General features: G+C 43.1%; 1 protein-coding gene across 6 annotated transcripts in view; it reads right to left on the bottom strand.

The window, feature by feature from the left end:
* Positions 1–17,986, bottom strand: part of NAV2 (neuron navigator 2) — a 232,195-nt gene extending 214,209 nt beyond the window's left edge. For 3 of the 6 annotated variants that reach the window (XM_040560470.1, XM_040560472.1, XM_040560475.1), the window contains exon 1: positions 16,918–17,938. In XM_040560470.1, the coding sequence (XP_040416404.1) occupies positions 16,918–17,175 (258 nt within the window). In that variant the 5' untranslated portion in view covers positions 17,176–17,938. Of the gene's footprint in view, positions 1–706; positions 870–16,917 lie in introns of those variants that run through there. The other 3 variants (XM_040560473.1, XM_040560474.1, XM_040560476.1) reach the window with 3 other exon arrangements.
* Between the last annotated feature and the right edge of the window lie 1,112 nt (positions 17,987–19,098).

Here is a 19,098-nt window from a genome sequence, read left to right as displayed (position 1 = left end):
TGGCCTCCACCAGTAACCCAGAACTACTGTTTCTAAATTTTCTCTTAATCAGTTTAGTTATATATATATACATATATATATATATATATATAATGTTTTTAAACAGAGATGTATTAACAATATCTCCAAAGGTAAATTTAAAGATTATATGTATATATAAAGTTACAGTTCCATCCTCACCAGGATTCATTTGGCTTTATAATAATGTTGGCAAAAGTCAGTCATTGATCTACACCACTTTCTAGGCTTATTTACAAGGCAACCCCAAGTGTTGAAAGATGTCAGACCGTCAGTAACATCCAACTCCAGTACCTCAAAACAAATACACCACACTCTAACAGCCTCCCTTCTGGCCTGTGTGCATCTGCTCATTGAGCAAGTCAAAAAGCACTGCAAAGAATCCTAAAGCAGACCTTGAATAAGTTGCATTGTAACTGTTGATCTCTACTAAGATTTTGGTACATCAGATGGATTCACACCCACATTTCTCTCTACAGCAGCTACTGAACAGATAGCACAGAACACGCTGGCCTCCAGTAGAGATTACCAGTCATTCCTGACCTGATTTAGTGAAAGGGTTTTAGCAAAATAGGGAGAAATTATTATTTCAAAACTAGATATCTGAAGTACACCGTCTCTCTCCTGTGTGCTGTTTTACCTACAGAGTATTAACCAGTTAGACACATCATAAATCATGAAAACCTACCAGTTTTATACAGTGCAATGGCTTAGAAGAGAAATCAGACCTTCGTCTCCCACTGGGCCACCTACCAAAAACCTCCCACTTCTTTCAGCAAAAGCCCATGCCATGCATTAGCTTTCCCTACTGTTGGGTTGCACTGAGAAAAAGAAGGGAGGCACACAGTTCACATGTGCAGCTCTTGAGGTTGATTAGAAACAGCCGTGACTCTAAGGCAGCTTAATCATGAAAAGCTGAGCTAGCTAACTGGGAGGGAAAGAGAAGGAGCCAGCTGCAAAATGTGAAAACATGATCAGTAATAGGAGGAGGGGTTGAAGCATTAACACTTTATCAGAAGTCATATCCAAAGAATAGAAAAAGAAATATGACTGAAGACAACAGAAGGTGGTGGAAGAAAAGGAGGAAAGGAAATTTTGTTTTCTTGGCTTCCACCCATCACTGTAGGCTTCTAAAACTGAGCTTGTTCATCCTTAGGATACAAAGGATGTGGATAAAAAAAAAAAAATTATCTCCTGGTTAGCAAAACCCATTGCGATCTTTTTTAAGAAGAACAGCTGGTCAAAGGCATGTTCCGCATCATGACTTTTTGTCCCAAGTTACTTGATCTTTAAAATCAGCTCTAGTGTTGCCCGCAAGTTTGTTCATGAAGCTACATTATGACTTTAACTACTAGATGTATTCAAGCTCTTTCAGAATTTAAAATAAGAACATAAAATTACCCACTGACTCCAGCTGTGATATGCTTGCTATTTCATACTTTCACCCACGCTCATTGGAAATTCAGTTCAAACGTGACAACTTGGTTTTAATCACAACTAATACGTGAGGCCTTTTTTCTCCCCTCTTTTTGTTTCCTGCATCCCGAAAGCACTGAAAATGATGTGTACGGTGGCAGAAGGCAAGTCAAATGCCTCCTGGAGGTACTCCAAAGCACTACACATCTAAGCAAGATGTGTCAAGCTCTGCAAAATATAACTGGATATGAAGAAGCCCAAAACACACTTCAATCTGAACTATTCTTCTGGGCGTTTGGTCTCAAGCCCAACACTGCAGCTATTCACAGCATCCACTAATTCCCCTGTGCCATTTCTAAGCCATAGGACTAATGTTCTCCTTTTAGTCTCTTGAATGGAAGTGATGCAGTGCATTGTAACTGACTGGACCTTCACATAAAAAGACCACATAAGTAGGGTTTCGCTCTGTGTTCAAACTGCTAAAATTTGCAAAGCTAAACACAAAGTCAACCTGCTGCATGCAGCAATACAGTAGCACTAGTTCTCTAGAAACTAAGCTATTTTTAAACTGCAGTAGCAATGTGAACTGCATAAATTAGCATAATTTCAGCCTTAACAGATAGTTCTCAGTTTACAGCATTACATGCTACGAATTAACACTCTGCAGATTCCTTGCTTCTAGTAAGCATGCGATTCACGTAGCAATACTTAAAATCCCCTTTTTCTGTCCCTCAAAATCTCAACGGCCTGTCTTTTTTACACTACCCTTTCAGTCCCTTTCAGACAATCAAAGGCTTGGATTTCATTACAAATCTCACAAGGTCTTCATGCGTAACTGGTGGTTTTGTGGCTTCATAATTGCAGGACATCCTACTATTTTCTCTGCTGGTGATTTTCTGCTTGTGGGCAGATGGCATCGAAGTGGAGTGCAGATGGTAACCCACAGCCCCCAGACTCCTCATTATAATTTGAAATATTGTGTGCAGGTCTTCAATTCTTATCTTCTCTTTAATGCATTTTCAGCATTAAAGCTTTTTTTCAGAAGACAGCCCAAAGTAATGACACCTATTCTGTTTATAGCTGAGAACCTTCTCCTAACAAAGAGGTAACGATGTGCCTCATATATTCACAATTTTTCTTGAAATCCATAAATCATTAGTGGAAAGGATTTTAAATCAAGTATCTCTTGCTTTGATTCAAGCATTACCTTAAGGGGAAAAAAGAATCAATGATAAGGAAAAAAAGTAGATCACACTGGAGCTTGAAGGCTTAAGAGTCACACAGGTAGCTATTTAAGGTAATTCCATGGCTCCAGGTATCGCTTTACCTGAGCTGCTTGGAATTATAATGGATTTATCTCCACAGAACACCCGTGAGATAAGGAAGTTGCCATGACATACCACGGCAGGCAGCTCTAGGTGACTTGTCTGAAGCAGTGACAGGGCTGTGGAGGAACTCCGCGTGGGTCTCCCAGGCCGATGCGCTCACCTGCCCTGTAAGCTCTTCAATGCCTCTCGGCAGAAAGGCACGGCTCCAAGCAAAGGGGCCATACAATCCATTCTTACTGTTCTTTCAAGTCTATTCACAGAGTGTCCAGTCTGGTGGAAATGGCTTTCCTAACCTCTTGACCAGTTGGGAAAGTCCTAGAAACAGCAAGTTAAAAATATCTGTGCTGGAAAATAGTAAGGAATACTAAGCATTAGAGGTCAAACCTGGATCCCTGAATAGTTTGTATTAATCTATGGAAAAACATTAAAAGAAATACACTTATCCCTTAGTTCCCTTAGTTATAAAAACATAACAAACAACATTTAAAGCCATCCAAATGACATAGTTGATAAAGATTTGGTAACTCATTAGCTAATTTCTTCCATTCCATACGCCTAGATTTGGACCTGATAAACACAAATAAAATGATCTGCTGGAGCCTGACAACCTATTACTAAACTGCACTATTGTAACCCAGCTACAACAGCACCTTGTAAACTGTCTCACAAAATGCTTTCTGTCTATTTAAAGGACTGATAAATGTTGATTAAATAAGCTTACTGCCTTTAAGAGTAATCATTAGCAAGTCTTTTCTCAAATGTCTGAAATGATTTGTTCATTATACTTCAAAACATTCAGATGTTCAACTGGGTTGAATATAATTTTCCCTTAGTTCTCCTGGTTATTATATATATGCAGAGTGTGTAAATAAACCACAGCACGAATAATATGACTGTATAGTACAGGCCTATAATCTTCCCCAGCATGCAGGCATGGTAATGATCTTACACAGACAACATGAGATGAAGTAATGAAATATTTCTTCACTAAAGGTAATTTAACTTGTCTACATTCATGGAAGAGGATTATAGGAAGTCATCTTCATATAGGGTTTACTTTCACAGCAAAAAAAAAGACAGTAACCAATGATCATTAAGGAAGACTTGACCTTTCTTTGTGCAGGCACGACTGTCGTGGCCTATACACTAAATGCAGCATTGACATCAACTGAATAAGTTTGGGCTATCTTTTAGTGCAAAGGTTTAAAAAGGGTAATAGAAATACTGGAACTTGAGATATAATACTGAAGGATTTCTACCTCAAAAGAAATGAACAGATACATTTCCTCTCTAGCCTCATGACTTTTATATTAAATTAATAAGGGTCTTCGAAATTGAAAATCAGCATATACTGTTCCATTAGAAAATTGAATATACTGTTCCATTAGAAACCTCAGCTGAATTCACTGCTCAAGAGAATAAAAAATTTCCAGGGGAAGAGAAAGCTCCACTGTAACCTCTTTAACAGAGCTTTGACTTTGTAAAGCCTAGCTTCACTGCACAGTGCCTCACATCTTGTTCAAATGCCTGCTCAGAGCTCTTTAGCACGTGAGAGGCCCATGGCATATGGAAAGGTAAGAAAGTTTTGGCAGACAACGAAATACCGTGCCAGCATTTCTGACACAGTAAGAATGACACTATCACACATCTGCTCATCTGTGAGAAGCAGGATCTGCCTGTGACAAGGTCAATTTTGAGAAGGGTTGGTATTAAAAGATTACGCTCCCTCCATCCTCTCACTGAGTATGTGCTAATTATTTCAGGATAGCGTAAGAATTCTTTGATCCTCCAACTCTTCCTTCCTTCCGTCACAAGATGACTCTGGCTGCCTGCTCAGCCCCAGAGCAATGGCATGTCCTAATTCCCTAATTGTGGATTTAACCATTTTCAACCTTGAAATTTAACCCTAAGAAATTGAGTATGTGGTAATCCATGTAATCCAGGCCTCTACACCTGTCCCTCTTCCAACTAATCTCACCATCCCTCATCATGTCACATCTTAATTTAGAGTCCTATCTGCTAAGGTCAGTGTGAGTGGATGCTCGGAAGCTGCAACTAGTAGTATCTGTCGCACGGCAGGACCAATTACTTCCTTTGTGAGCTCTGTGACATACAGAAATATGAATAAAATGCCAAGCCCTTCCCAACAAAGCATAGAAGATCTCTACAAGTGTCGTGGGAAACAATGGAGCAAGAGACAGGAAAATAAATAAACTAACACAGTGTAGCCCTGGATAATGCGATCCGCTGGTATTAAGTTTTCTCCTGGAGGAGTTAAGTATATACCAGCTGCTCTACATTAAACCGAGCTGGCATTTTAAATCATGCAAATTAGCCTAGCTACCATCCATTTCAGTCCAGCATTTAATAGCATCGCTATAAATGATGCAGAGGACTGGCCAAACCGAGCCCTGCCATTTCAGCTGCTGTCAGAAGAGAAAGGAGGAGGGTGGGGAACGGCACTTGGTGATTCTGCAGCTATTCACAAGCTGATATAAAAGAGATTCCTCCTCCCACCACAGGTATTGTTACAGGACTGAAATGTGCACAAAATGCCTAAGGCTTTCATTTGTTGAAAATGCATATATATCAAAGCTGCTAAGAACCACCGCAGAATTACCTAGAATTACATGATTTGCCAGCAGACCACTGAACGTTCAGATCTCTCTTTGCTTAATGCTGCATAATAAGCACAGAGTGGACCTGACAATCCATCATCTTGCTACTGCTGATGCAACAGCCCACGGGGAGCCAGGGGAGGAATCAGTCCCCAGCACAACGCCTCATGCCGACGGCCATTGCTCAGACTACGAAGAAAACGGCCCAGTGCAAACCTGCAGAATCCCGGAGAGCTCTGGAGGTGACAAAGAGGGCTGGCTAGGTTGCATCTAGCTCGTGTTGCTGGGGCCCAGAGGTGACACTTCAGCACAAATGTGAAATTCTGTGCAGGAGAGTGAAGAATCTGCTATTGAGCATTCTAGGAGCTTTTTGATTTCAGACTCTCTCCTATGCCTTTTTTTGGTTGGTTTTTACTTTTTTTCTTTTCCAAGTGCCCACAGCTGCAAGTAACCTGTTCAACAAAGAGAAGCTGGGAATGATTTCTCTGTTAAAAATTAGGTACAGATGCCTCACTAACCAACCCAACAAAACAGACCACTGGTGGAGACCTGTGGGCATCTCACATGCCACTGCACCACACTGTGTGCACACTAACCTCACCTCCAACAGGGCTGGTCCTCCAACTCTCACCACCAGCCTTCCAGCTGGAAAGCACCCCTGAGAGGAACATCTTCCCTAGGACGACCAAAGCAACCCATGGCAGAGGCAGCCCCAAGCCCCCCACGGGACCCTCGCTCATCCCCCTGCACCTCAGGCTTGGGTAGCTGCTGGCAAGGACGGGACACAGCAGACAGACTTGGTTCCCCTTACCTGCCCTTCAGCACCTACTCCATCGCCCAAAGGCAGCCACACACAGGGCCAGCCTGGGGTCCCCTCGTGGCCTGGGGCCGGCTGGGTCCCCACAGGGGCTCACCTCTGCTGTGGGTACCTCCCACAGCTCGGCTGGGTGAAGGCAAGGCAGACGTCTCGCAGAAAGGCACCGCACCTCCAAATTTGACTTAATATTCACAGCACTCCCCATCGCCTGGTGCTACAGGGACAAGCAGCTGCGGGCAGAGGAGGAGATCTGTGTCCGTCTCACTCGTGGCAGAGGCTTCCATCATGGAGTTCTACTTGCATTTACTTGCATAGAATTTTACTTCTGACTCACAAGCAGATCCTCTTTCAAATGTTTTTGCCCCTTATGAGGGTTTTGGAGTCTAAGTATTAAATCCTGTAACACCAAGCCACTCCATGTCATCCTCAGCCTACCAGGTAAAAAGCCAAAAGGCTACCTATTGAAAGCTACGAAAAGGAAAATCGTGTTTGCCGCAGAGGGAAGTTTCTATCTAACTGCTTAGAAACGGCCTCCTAGGCAACCGCTGCTCTTCCCTCTTGAAAAGCAGAAAGTGGTTTTGTGCAGTAAATTGGAGCGAGTTCCTCAGAATCCCCCTGGCCTCGTACAGCCCTCAAGTCGGAGGCCTTCCTCCTGCCTTTCCCAGCTGCAGGAGGACGGGCACCAGCCAGCCAGCCAGCGCTCCGCTCTGCTCCCGCGTTACCCGGCATGACCAGATCCCCATGCGCTCCCTCCCCGGGCATCTCGGAGGAGTAAGACATAGCAATGCGGAAAATAATCTTTCCCAAAATAATCTATCCCAATAAAGCCACAGACGAGCCTGGAATACGTATGCCCATTCTGAAAAGCAGCCTGACCCGCGGTTACGGAGCAAAAAGAACAACCCATTTTTAAGCTCTTGCTTCAAACAGCCTACGCACACTTGATCTTGTAACACAGATGACATTTTAAAAATTAGTTTTGAAGACTTAAATGTCTGTAAGGCTCTTTGAAAGGAAGGATAATTTGTAACTGAATCAAATTTGTCTTACCAGACTAATCCATTAATTACTGTCTCCACCAGCAATAATCAAAGTTGTGCACTGACCTTTGCAGATGCAAAGGTGTCCTCGACATCTGTTCCGGGACTTTTAACCTTGGACACACACGTACAGATACTGTTCTTAGACGAAATCTACGAAAATAAAACTTTGAATCGTGCTATGTTGTCTAAGGAGGGTTTCTGACTCTGAAAAACATGACATGAATCTTTACATCTCCTTTAACTTAGGATATTATGCCTGATAGCTGCATCTGCTGGAGGAAGCAAATCTGCTAGGCCACTTGTACAAGTTGATTAGAAATGACTTCCTTGTAATTAGTGTCATAATCTGAGAAACGGCCAAAATAGACACGACACGGAAAGATATCTGTTACACTCTTAAAAACTGTCATAGAAAAGCAGCATCTAGCTTACCAGTACTACCGTTACCTGTAATTTCCAACAGTGGGCGGCTCAAGTGGACACAGCAAAAGAGAAAGGGAGCAGCTTCTAAATGCCTGTTTTCAGATACCCAAGCGTAAAAACATCTCAGCATCCACATGTACCACCAGACGTCACCACACAGGCCTAATCAGCAACGTAAAACCCCTCCAGGGTATTCATTTTGTTCTACCAAACACACTTTGTGTGGAAGTCCAGCTGGGTACGACCGGGTTCCTCCACGCAGGCTTCATGGTACGTGCCGCGGGGATGCCCGGGACCACCAGAGCCAAGAACCTGTTCATACCCCAAGTGGGGCACAGAAACAGTGGCAAACCTGATGCCATTACAGTCCAAAACAGGATGCTATTGCAGTCCAAAACTGAACAAGCACAGGGGCAAAAGTCCTAGTAAAAGCCTATCTCGAAACCCAGAGGTTAGATATTTTTTCCTTTCGTTTATTGTTTTCCCACACATTGCTTCCAATTCTAAAATAACCCAAAAGTAAAATGAAAAATAATCCAAGGATAACACACCTAAAAATACTTTCAAGAGGAAAAAAAAAAGGTGGAATCACAGCAAAAGTCCGGATCTCAGCCTGATTTAAAATAAGAAGCAACCTGTTTTTTCAATTATTTACTTTAATAAACGGTTTATTTATTATAGGTTTTAGCAATTATTTCCATGCCTGTGATTTGCAAAACTGAATAAACTGAGAATGTTTCCACAAACTATTTCAGAAAGAACAATTTACAGATAAAATTAGAGACATACAAGTAAGTGCCAAGTGTTTGACTGAATTCCAGTTCTTGGTGAATGGAAAACCAGCAGCCTCCTGTTACAAAATGTACCAACAGTTCATGTCTAATAATACACATAAAATCTGACCATTTATATACTTCAAATATAACTGTTTCTAAAAATAATACTCAACCAGGGTATTTTTAGTCAGGTAGATTTCTCAGGGGAACGAATCTGAATTATGGTTGAGATTCTACAGTTTACTCCAAGGAAGAGCAAATGAAATCAATGGGGTAAATTTAAAGAGCATCTCTTGATTTATACCAGAATCAAAATATAAAATTTAGCCCCATAGCTTAAATAAACAGAAAGTAAATGAGAAAAAAAATGGAAGGAGATAAAAATTCTTCCATTACAGGCCCAACTGTCAATTTATTCAAAACCGTATCTTCTAAAACAATACTTAAATTTCTTTTGTATTGCAAGTTTAGGAAGTTCAACCAAAGTAATTATTAATTTAAATACCTCCTTAATTTCTTCTGCTTTGGTAGGAAAAAGTGACGCGTAGGCTAAAAGCATTGAACTACTCTACAAATTAAACTGAGATGTAAATCCAGGGGTGAGATAATATGGAAACTGAAGTTCCGGAGTAGACAAAGTTTCTCAAAGGACTCTTCAAAGGAAATCACAGAGCCAAAACCAACCCCCAGATTTCCCAAACCAAAAATGAAATCCACCCTTCCCATCTCAGTAAAATAAAGGCTTTCTTTTCAAATAGCCTCTAGATTAAAAACAAACAAAACAACAAACAGAACCACATATAATTTGGATATTCCAAATATCGACTGGAATTTGTAAAGAGCATAGGTGGTGTTCATCTCATCATTGTTTCTTTCTGTTTGGTAGTTTTCGGTACTTATCCTTGAGAAAGATTCATTTTATTTAACAGACCTTACTTCTGATGAGAGCATTTTGTAGAAGACTGGAGAACAAGACTTTACGATGAGCTCCATGAAGTATGCCAGTGAGGTTTTCAGTTACTAAGACCACTCGTACAGCTAAAAGTACTGTCTATACCAGGCCTACCATACACAGAAATGCTTCTTTTAGTTTCCCCATTTTACACTTGCTTATTAAATTAAAAGGATTTTATCCATATTTGAACATTAACAAATTAGATATACCAGCCAGCAGTTGGACAGCTAGAAAGACTCAATGCATTTCTGTTGGCGCAAACTTCAGTTCAAACAAACCTCCAGCAGAGATTTAGTGTCTAAAAAAATTAAAACACAAACCATACATCAAAGAAGAGACAAACAATGGAGGAAAGGTAAAAGCCAAACGCTGTAAGCTGCCAGAGAAATTCGCCAGTGCAGCTGAGGATACAAAGAAAGGCAGGGAGAAGGAGAGCAAGAGGAAAAAGGAACTTGTTACTGGTTAGAGGACAGCGGGACCGAAGTATCTACTTGGTTACTGCCATGCATAAAGCATCGGAGCAATACACGCAATACTTCTACAGAGCAATACGTCTTAAATCAGGGACAAAGTTGAAAATGCTCACTGAAGTAATATAACTTATGGAATAAGCTAGAAGTTTCAAGGACAGAGGGAGAACTCTTGGACACCGTACGCATAAGCGTTTTGCATTGAATAACAAGTAGTAGCAAAGGAGAAAGATAATCTAATAGTCAGGGGACGAGCTAGTAATTTTCTATAGCACAGCAGACGCTATGACCTTGGGTAAGTCTCTTTGTACCTTAGCCGTTCATTTACGAAGTAAGAACCATATCCCTACCTCTAGAGAGTGCTTTTAAGGTAAGTATATTAAAGTTGGGAAGCCCCCTTAGATACTACCTATTTGCAGTAATCAGAGAAACAGCATAAAACTCAAAAGCAGGAAAAAGGTCATATTAAATGGATGTTTCAAAACCACTCACCTTGGACAATGAAAACTTGATTGAATTCAACAGCAGCACAAGGTCACCAACACATAGCTTTGGAAATACTGTTTTGGGCAAGTCCACAGCAAGGTACCGAGCTTGGGAAGGAACGTAAAATGACGAACAAATGCTCTTTTTTCTGAAGAACTGTCTTAAACCAATAACAGAGCAAAAAACATTTTCACTCATTATCCAGTCACAATTAAAAGCTGAATGGCACTCAGAACCCAAGTGACCCTTTGCAGACTCAGAATGAAAAAACAATGATGAAATAACCTCTTGAGTTTGTAGAGCAACCTTACATCTTTTGTTCAAATGCAGGGCATTTGAAGAAGGTAATTCTTCAAATTAAATGACAAATTACTGAAAACTCCATATTAATAATCACAATAGAACACTTTATAACTTGTTACCTCGTTTGTTCTCTGATAACATTTCATTTGGAACAAACACCTTACAATTTAATATATAACACTATGTACCTATAAAACAATAATCAAAACCATTATAATCATAAATAGAAGGATTTGGCTACTTAAGAGACCCAGACTGCTGATACAGCAATCTTCTGGAAGAATATAATTAAGGACATAACTACCATTACATAAGCGAGCTCATTAAAATTAATACTAACTTAAAATTAATTTTGTGGTTATAGATTTTGCTAGCCTAAATCTATGCCTTTTCTTAGATTTTTCCAACTCTTCAGTAACTTCTTTGCACACATCCTAAACGTGACTTCATTTGGCTTCCTCCAACAAAGCAAAAAGTCATCTTTTATGGTTATCAGTATTACTAACTACATTTGTCAACATTTCTTTTATAATTAGCACAGCAGTGTTGGTGAGACCCAATTCCACCACTGAGGCAGCTTGCATAATAGCACTGAGACCAGTCTATGTACATCTGATTTTCAACTAGAACCAGATTAAGACTCACAGGATTTCTACCCCTTCTGAAGACAGCTCTATACTAAAACTACAAAGCCCAACATCATGAATAAGAAATGGCTAATGCATGTGAGAAATGAGGGCATAATTTTTCTGCAATTTTTTTTTTAAATCTTTCTCCCCGTGAAGCCTCAGATTAGCAAGAAGTTGATACGGAGGTATAAAACTGCTTTTGATAAAAATAATTAAATTTTAGAAAAGTAATTACTAGTATCTGAACTGTACAAATTCCTCTGGATTGCCAACGGCATGGGAATGGGGACAGCAAGGCGGAGAGGGCTAACTGATAGCTTATAGATCGCAAGTCACACGTGGCTCGTGAACCATTTGATGTCAGCCTAGACTTGAAGTGTGGAAAACACTGGCACAACCCATTAAATAATCCATTTGTGAGTAGCTAGACTACTCCAAGGCAGCACACAACTGACTGAAACACTCTCTGAAATTTTTTGGTAGTGTACTATCAAGCTGGGAATGGCTACCAGGTAGATTTTCACAAGGATCTGCAAGGGACCATCTTTACCATTCCATATTGTCATTGACTTGGAGAACAGAAGAAGTAGTCAGAAAAACCCAGGGACATTTCTAACCTGGATGGGTGTTCCAAACAGTTTGGGAGATATACCTAGAACTCAAAATGTTTTTAACAAATTGGGAAAGCAGTGTGAATGGAATAATATCACTAAGAGAAAAATGTAGTGTAAAAATAGAAAATGGGAGCTATCTGAGCGAGGTAGTTTTATTGCAGGCAATGATATCATGCCACAGTGAATCATAAAAAAAAATATGAGTCAACAGGGTGGATCTGTTGCCAAAAATTAAAAATAAACTACATCTTTTTAAAAATCTCTATCAACTGAAAACTCAAGTGTAGGATAGAAAAAATGATACCTGCTGCACTTAGCTATAATGAAGCAGAATGAAGTGTTCAGTTTGAACAGGATTTTTTATAAAAGATTTAGGCAACTTCTACTGAACTCTACTGAACTGGGTTCAGCAGAGAGCATGAATAGTTGTAAGAGTTCTAGAAATCCTGAGAGAAACGGCTAAAAGAATTACGCTTGTCTTGAGCAGAGAAAGAGAAAAGCGAGGGAGAACATGCCAACCCCTAGTGAGCACCTATCTTCCACATCTACCAAGGAAGGGACAAGCGAGCTGCCCAACTCGCAGCCAGAGAAGTGCACGTTTGGTATCTGCAATCCCACTGCCACCCCTCCCCAACAAACGTTAAGGACAACCGTGTACCCGAGCGGGTTGCTTCAGGTGATGGCTGAAGACACGCTTTAATAGCAGGTCAGACTGATGCCTGTCCACAGTGACCCGAGGTGCTAGAGTGGAAACGGAGGACCAATGACTTTGTAACGTGCCGGTGGTTATAGGACTACTGCAGTTACTGAAGACCCAAAACAGTAACTGCTTTTTAGGTTCTGCAGAGAACAAAAATAAAGCAGCTGAAGTATACAACACAACAACAATAAACACGGTAATTAAATCCATGATCTCCTCCAGTGGCTTTCACAATAACGTGGCAACAGGCTGTGTTCTTGCAACAGCCTCTTCCTTCTTGCACCCTGCACAAACAATTTTACCGTGGCCAAAGACTTCTAATTGGCAATGACTTTGGCCTTACACAATTAATGCAAATTTAGTAGCCAAATACATATGACTTTTTCAGAATAACTAATAAATACCACGTCGTATATGAGAGATTGCTATCTTACTATCTATTTGACAGAAGTTTCTCTGGTAACAAAGTTAAATATTTCCAAAACAATGCTCTCTAAACATGGGTATAATTTATTGGCGCTGTTTTCAAATTAGATGAAATAAGCACGAGTGCAACAGTAGAATACTGTTGTGCACAACACAGGGAGTTTAATATGGAAAAATGAATGGAGCGTGTATATCAGTAACAATAAAATACAAACGATACTGCCATGATTCATCGACCTAAGATTTCAGACTAGCATTTACAATGGGCTTGATGCTAAAACCCTCAGACCTTTCTTTGGAAAGTGCCTCTGAAACGCACTGAAGAATGCTTTTTATAAATTGCACAGCATTTTAAATAACCCATTGCCCTTATATGGCCTTAAGGCACAAAATTTCCAGTTACTATAAAATTCAGCTTACACATGTAAAACCGTAACAAGAAGGTTCAAAAAAAAAAAAAAAGACGACAAATAACCACACAGCAAAACATAAAGAAGTTCTCACTGATATCCTACTTTCCCAAGTAGGATAACTTGATTTTTGGCATTTTTTTAAATGAATATTTTAATGAACACCACACGCAGCACCCATGTTTTTTGAAGAATTGAGATCCAAATGAGTACAGTCTGGCACTGAAAAGCTGACGGACCTAGCACTGGTGTTCAAGTGGCTTGAATCATCCAACAACAGTGTTAGAACAGGATCTAGTACCTTCACATTGTGACTTCTAGTCTATGCACTAGACACAGCCTCTTTTCTAGAATACATCAGTGCAGTAAGTGCAAGGAAAAAGGCAAACATGAATTCAGTGTGGAAGTACATATACAACCACGTCGGGGGAGAAAGATTCATACATATGCATGAAGATATCGCTCTGTACCATCCGTCTGATCATCTGCAAGCAGACGACCTAAACATTAGGTCAAATGAGTTGCTCTCTGTCCTTATTTTGTCCGTGAATTTTTAATTATGTAGTGCACAGCAGACCGACTTCAACAGGATTAAGAGAAACTCCCTTAAATACTCCCAGAACATCCTGTGGCTTGGCGATTATTAAACTCTCCAGAGACATAATAGAAGTCTGAAATTCTTCATGTTGAAATAGAAGCTGAACTCAGATATCCTCCTCTCTTGAACAAATACTCTAACCACTCAGCAGTTGTATCAAAGCAATGCTTCTCTTCCAGTTGCGTTGAAAGTTGTCTGATGCCACCTTGGCTTTTGATAGCAGCAGCCTATGCCTCTAACTCTAAGAGAAAGTTTGGGGATGCAAATTCCAAGTTCAGCCCCCACAAGGAATACAGCACGAGACACGCTGATTTCAGTCATTTTTACTTCTTGTCCTAGGTTTTTGATCCAAGTGTCAGAACCTCTTTGCAACTCGTCCTCCACCCACACAGGAAGATACTCTGTCATTCCTGGTGGGCTGCAAACCCCCGTGGGGACCCAGATCACCAGAAGAGAGGTGCCAAAACACTCAGCATCAGTCCATTTTCTGGATCTAAACTATAAATGCCATGGGAAGAATGTGAATTCTCTCCCTGGCAGGGGAAAGTGAATGCCAGGTGCCTGCACAGTAAAATGGCGAGGGCCATATATAGTGCTTAAAATAGCCAAAGAAGCAGATGATCACCCCGTAGCACATACATATTCGAGATATTTAGTCCTAGTGTGGTGTTTAAGACTAAATCTTGCGTGGTTTATTGTCAGAAAACACTTCTACACCTGAACATAGCTGAAGGTTTCCTGAGATAAAAATGCTTCTGCTACCAATACGCCACCTGGCAGCTGTCTCTCTATCCCATTCCTCCTCCCACTCCTTCACAGGGGAAGGGAGGAAAAGAGAAGAACAGTACCCTTCATATAACTGATCTGGAAAGATCTCCCTTTAGATATAAACCGATGTCCCAGATCACTGCCTTGAATGGCAAAACCCTGCATGCTGATGTGGGTAGAGGAACCACGGTTGAATCAATAAGAATAACATAAGAGGACTGTGTTTACCCACGGTAATGGATAGTAAAACAAACCTCACTCGTTCACACCTTAAAAGGTGCTGGTCACCGGCTAAGACTTATACCCAAGTGAGGTTACTGAGCATGACAAAGCCTAGGATTTCTCCCACTGCTGAAGTTATTAAAGCTCAAAATTATCTGACATTTCTTTTGCATCAATCTCTTCCTGTTTAAATACAATAAACGAGCTTGAAGACCCTTTCATCATCAGAATGTACAAATGGGGTTTTGTACTACATCTGTATAATAAGGGTTAAAAACAACTTGCTATTCTATTCTCCTTTCTGCTGCCAACAGCTACCACTCTGGCAGGAACTCTCTGGTTACAACGTAAGATCAGAAAATATTTTTCAATAACAATCACTTTTGCAGGAATGTAAATTTCTATGCAGAAACCAAGGTACATCAGAGAGCACAGCATATAATGAGATTTTGCTGACATTTCATAATTACAAGGACAGACACTAGCACAAGGGAAAAATAGCATTTGTTTCCCTCTTAAGAACATGATGTGATGCACAGGTCAGTCTGTCTGCTGCCACCACCCTGACATCAATACTTGTCTGTCTCCTTTTTCTGCTCTTGGTCCCCGAGGAGCTGCTATAGGCATACTAGCCCAGCCTCACCGGCCTGATACGTCATTCTGGCTACCAGCAAACAAAGTGCAGCATATCCTAAAATTCAGGGCATGGGGCCAAACACGCCCAGTCAGTAGTCATGCTTTCCTGAAGAGAACAGGGTTACGGGGCCACAGATTTCAAAGTCTAGATGGCAGGGATGACTCATTATTCCCTGAGGAAGGAAAAGAAAGCAGAGAAAAGGAGAGATGTATCCATCATCATTTCCCAATCCGGTACAGTGGAAGCACCACCTTCTCCTGGCCTGAGATGCCCGTAGAAGAAGCCTGTAACGTATACGTCTATTTCCAAAATTCACCATGCTACTACCCAGCAATCTCTGTAAGATGCTAATCGATTCTGCTTGCTACTGCAGACCGTCCATCCGCTTTGCTCATGCCGTAGTACGCTAGCACACGAATGGCTCATGCTGCTGCTGAGCACACTGGGGTATCGGCAGCACAAGGCAGCCTGAGCCATGCTGAAAACGTTACTATGCTGACAAAAAAGGAACCGAGCTGAAGAATGTACGTTTCTCCTCCCTATGCAGGAGCAGCATCTGTAAAAACAATAGATTTCACTACAACGTGGATGTTTTCTAAAAAATGCAAATTGGTAAGAGGCTGCACCTGTGATGTCACACACACATAGCATTAAAACAGACAATTCCACTTGAATATCCCTCTCCTATGTAAGCTATTTAATTTAGCTGCACTGTGAATGACACTTGTATTGTAACCGAGCATTAAGCACTGCCTCCCTTTCGCTCCCCACAAAACTGCAAACACCAAACGTTCACACAGCTAACGCTGTGTGACCACAACCAAATACAATATACGTTCATGACAACCAGCAGTCTTTCCACATTGCAGCCACAGAACCCAGCCATCGCAATCAGCACCTACAGAACAAACACAAAGAGCGCACCCCAGAAACAGCATCCCTGCCATCTCCCTGCCGCAAACCCCCCAGTGCAGGCAAAGCCAGTACATGAGGCAACGCAGAGCAAGAGCACACACAGCACCATCCCTCACAACCCCAGTGTCAGCCCCACCAGGCTAGCGAAATTACAAAATCATCCCTTGGTAAGAGATGCCACACTATGTGGAATAGAAAACACCCCACCACTGCAGACAGATGTTATTACACACGCACCCCCCTGCTGCTGCTCACACCACTGTCCACCTCATAAAACCTGCTGCATGCATTCAACGTGTGACTCCATTATCACATACACCTCCCCAGCCTTCGGCGCTTTCTAACCTGTGTGTCAAATCCATTTTCTACCGAGCTACTCTTCCTTGGTGGGAGTCCGTCTCCTGCATTTTCTTGTCCGTTAGGAGACTTGAGAGGAATCTGGCTGGAATACGATGGCTTCGTCACCTCCACCTTGTTCCCAAACTTCAGGTAACAGGGTTGTGGGATGGTCCTGGCCGTCGGGACGTGCAGGATCGGAGCAGCGCTGTGGACGGGTTTAGGTAGTCCCGATTTCATTTTGGAGGCTACCAGGATGGCTGGCATTTTCTCTTTCTGCTTTCCTAACACGTTTCTGTCAGCAGCAGCAACGGTGGAGACAGCAGGCAGGGAGAGAGAAAAGGGCACAGTTGGAAAGCTGCTATACTAGAGCAGCCTGGTTGACTGCAGGGATCTCCAAAACCAGCTCAGAATTAAAAAAAAAAAATAAAGTCTTTCAGCCTAAAATATCTCGCAGCTTTGTGCCAGCCTTCCACCTGTTTCCTCTGAATTTATTCTCAGTTCTTCGCCACTGTCCTCCTTCCTATTTCTGCTGCTGTTTAGCTCGCTCCTTCGTTTCTCCGGCCGGGTTTTCCCCCTGGCAGCAGCAGCGGCAGACTTGTGCTCCGTTTCCCCGTCACTGCATCCCCGAGCCCCCCAGGAACCTGCTGCTGCGTGTGCTGCCCCGCCGGCAGCAGCGCAGGGCGAGCGGGCAGGATTTCCAGCTTAAGATGTCCTTCTCCGGTCTTAGCCAAGAAGCAGATGCAGCTCAGCGCGTTAATGACTGATGCCCTTGGATGCGAGCCTTACCGAGTCAAGCCTCTTAAAGCCTTAATATCTGCCCACAGGACAGCGACGCCGGAGCTGAAGGAGAAACCGTCCGGCGGCGGCAACGTCGACTACCGAAACACGCCCGCGGTGGCAAAATTCCCCGGATCCCCGTGTGCCGCTCGGGAAAACCCGGAGCGCACACGCTCAGCTGCCGGGGAGGGGGGGGAGCGGCCGCCGCCTCATGTTAGGCGCCCGCCCTGGCGCTGCCCGCACCCGCTGCGCTCTGCCTCGGGCTGTGGCCGGCCCCGGCTGAGGCACGGCCGGGCTCCGGCAGCCCCGGGGAGCCGGGGCGGCGCTGCCGGCGGGAGCGGGAGCCAAATCCCCGCCGGAGGAGGGGCCTGGGCCGCGCCGGGCGGGGGGCTGCGGCCGGCGGCTTCGGAGCCCTTCGGGCCACAGCGCCCTCAGACAAAAAGCCCCGGGGCTGACTGAGCGCCCCGAGGGCTCCGGGAGCCTCCCGCTGAGGGGATGGCAGCCCTGTGAGGCCCCAGGCCTGCCCTCAGCCCCTCGTTCCCCTCAGCCTCTGTGAGGGGGCCGGTGGCCGAGGAGGGTCCCCACAGCAGCACCCACAGCCCTCCTGAAGGGTCTCGGGGCAGCCCGTGGCCCGACGGCTGCCCCACAGCCCCAAGGCTCAGGCCCCACAGAGCGCTCCCACCCATGTGGCACCCTGCATGCCTTCAAGGTGCAAGGGCAGGTTGTTCCATCTTGGGCTGGTTCAGACCAAAACCTGTGGTGTTTCCAGGGTGTAGAGGGCTCTAGGATTAGGCAACAGGACTAGGAGAGCGTTTTAGGATTGAGAAAGCTCAACTGGATATCCGATGAGTCCCCACATCCCTGCATCCTTCTGGGGACGTCATCTGAAATGACAGCCAAGGTTGCAGAGGGAGTAAGTGGCAGAACTGGAAATGAGAGTCAGAACGTGTGTTAAGTTACACTCTTGTTAAATTACTATCCTGCCTCAGCATTTCAGTGTTAAAAAGTCCTGTCTCCATTAACACAAAAACAGCTTCAGAAGACATCAGGCGTTTTGGGGTTTTGTTTTTAGCTGTCTCACACTAACTAGATGGCTTAAACCCAAAAACAAAGCCTGGACAAACCGCCACCACTGTCTGCCATGTCTCCCACTTCGCATAGCCTCCTGGTCACCTAATTCAAGCTCCCACAGCGCACACACAGTTTCCACGTTAACTAGGCATTGTGTTGCTCTTGGGATATTCAGCACATCTGAAAATATGTATCTACCAGCCCCGCAGGCAGCTTTGTATTAACTCTAAGAGGGTAATTTTTTTAAAAAAATTTATTTTTATGAGTAACTGTGTGTCCGTTCTAGCTCTTATTCCACTAATCTCAGACTGGAAATTGCACATCTCTATTGATCCACCT

Source organism: Cygnus olor, chromosome 5 (assembly GCF_009769625.2).
Source record: "Cygnus olor isolate bCygOlo1 chromosome 5, bCygOlo1.pri.v2, whole genome shotgun sequence".
Taxonomy (NCBI): Eukaryota; Metazoa; Chordata; class Aves; order Anseriformes; family Anatidae; genus Cygnus; species Cygnus olor.
This window is presented reverse-complemented; position numbering and strand designations above follow the sequence as displayed.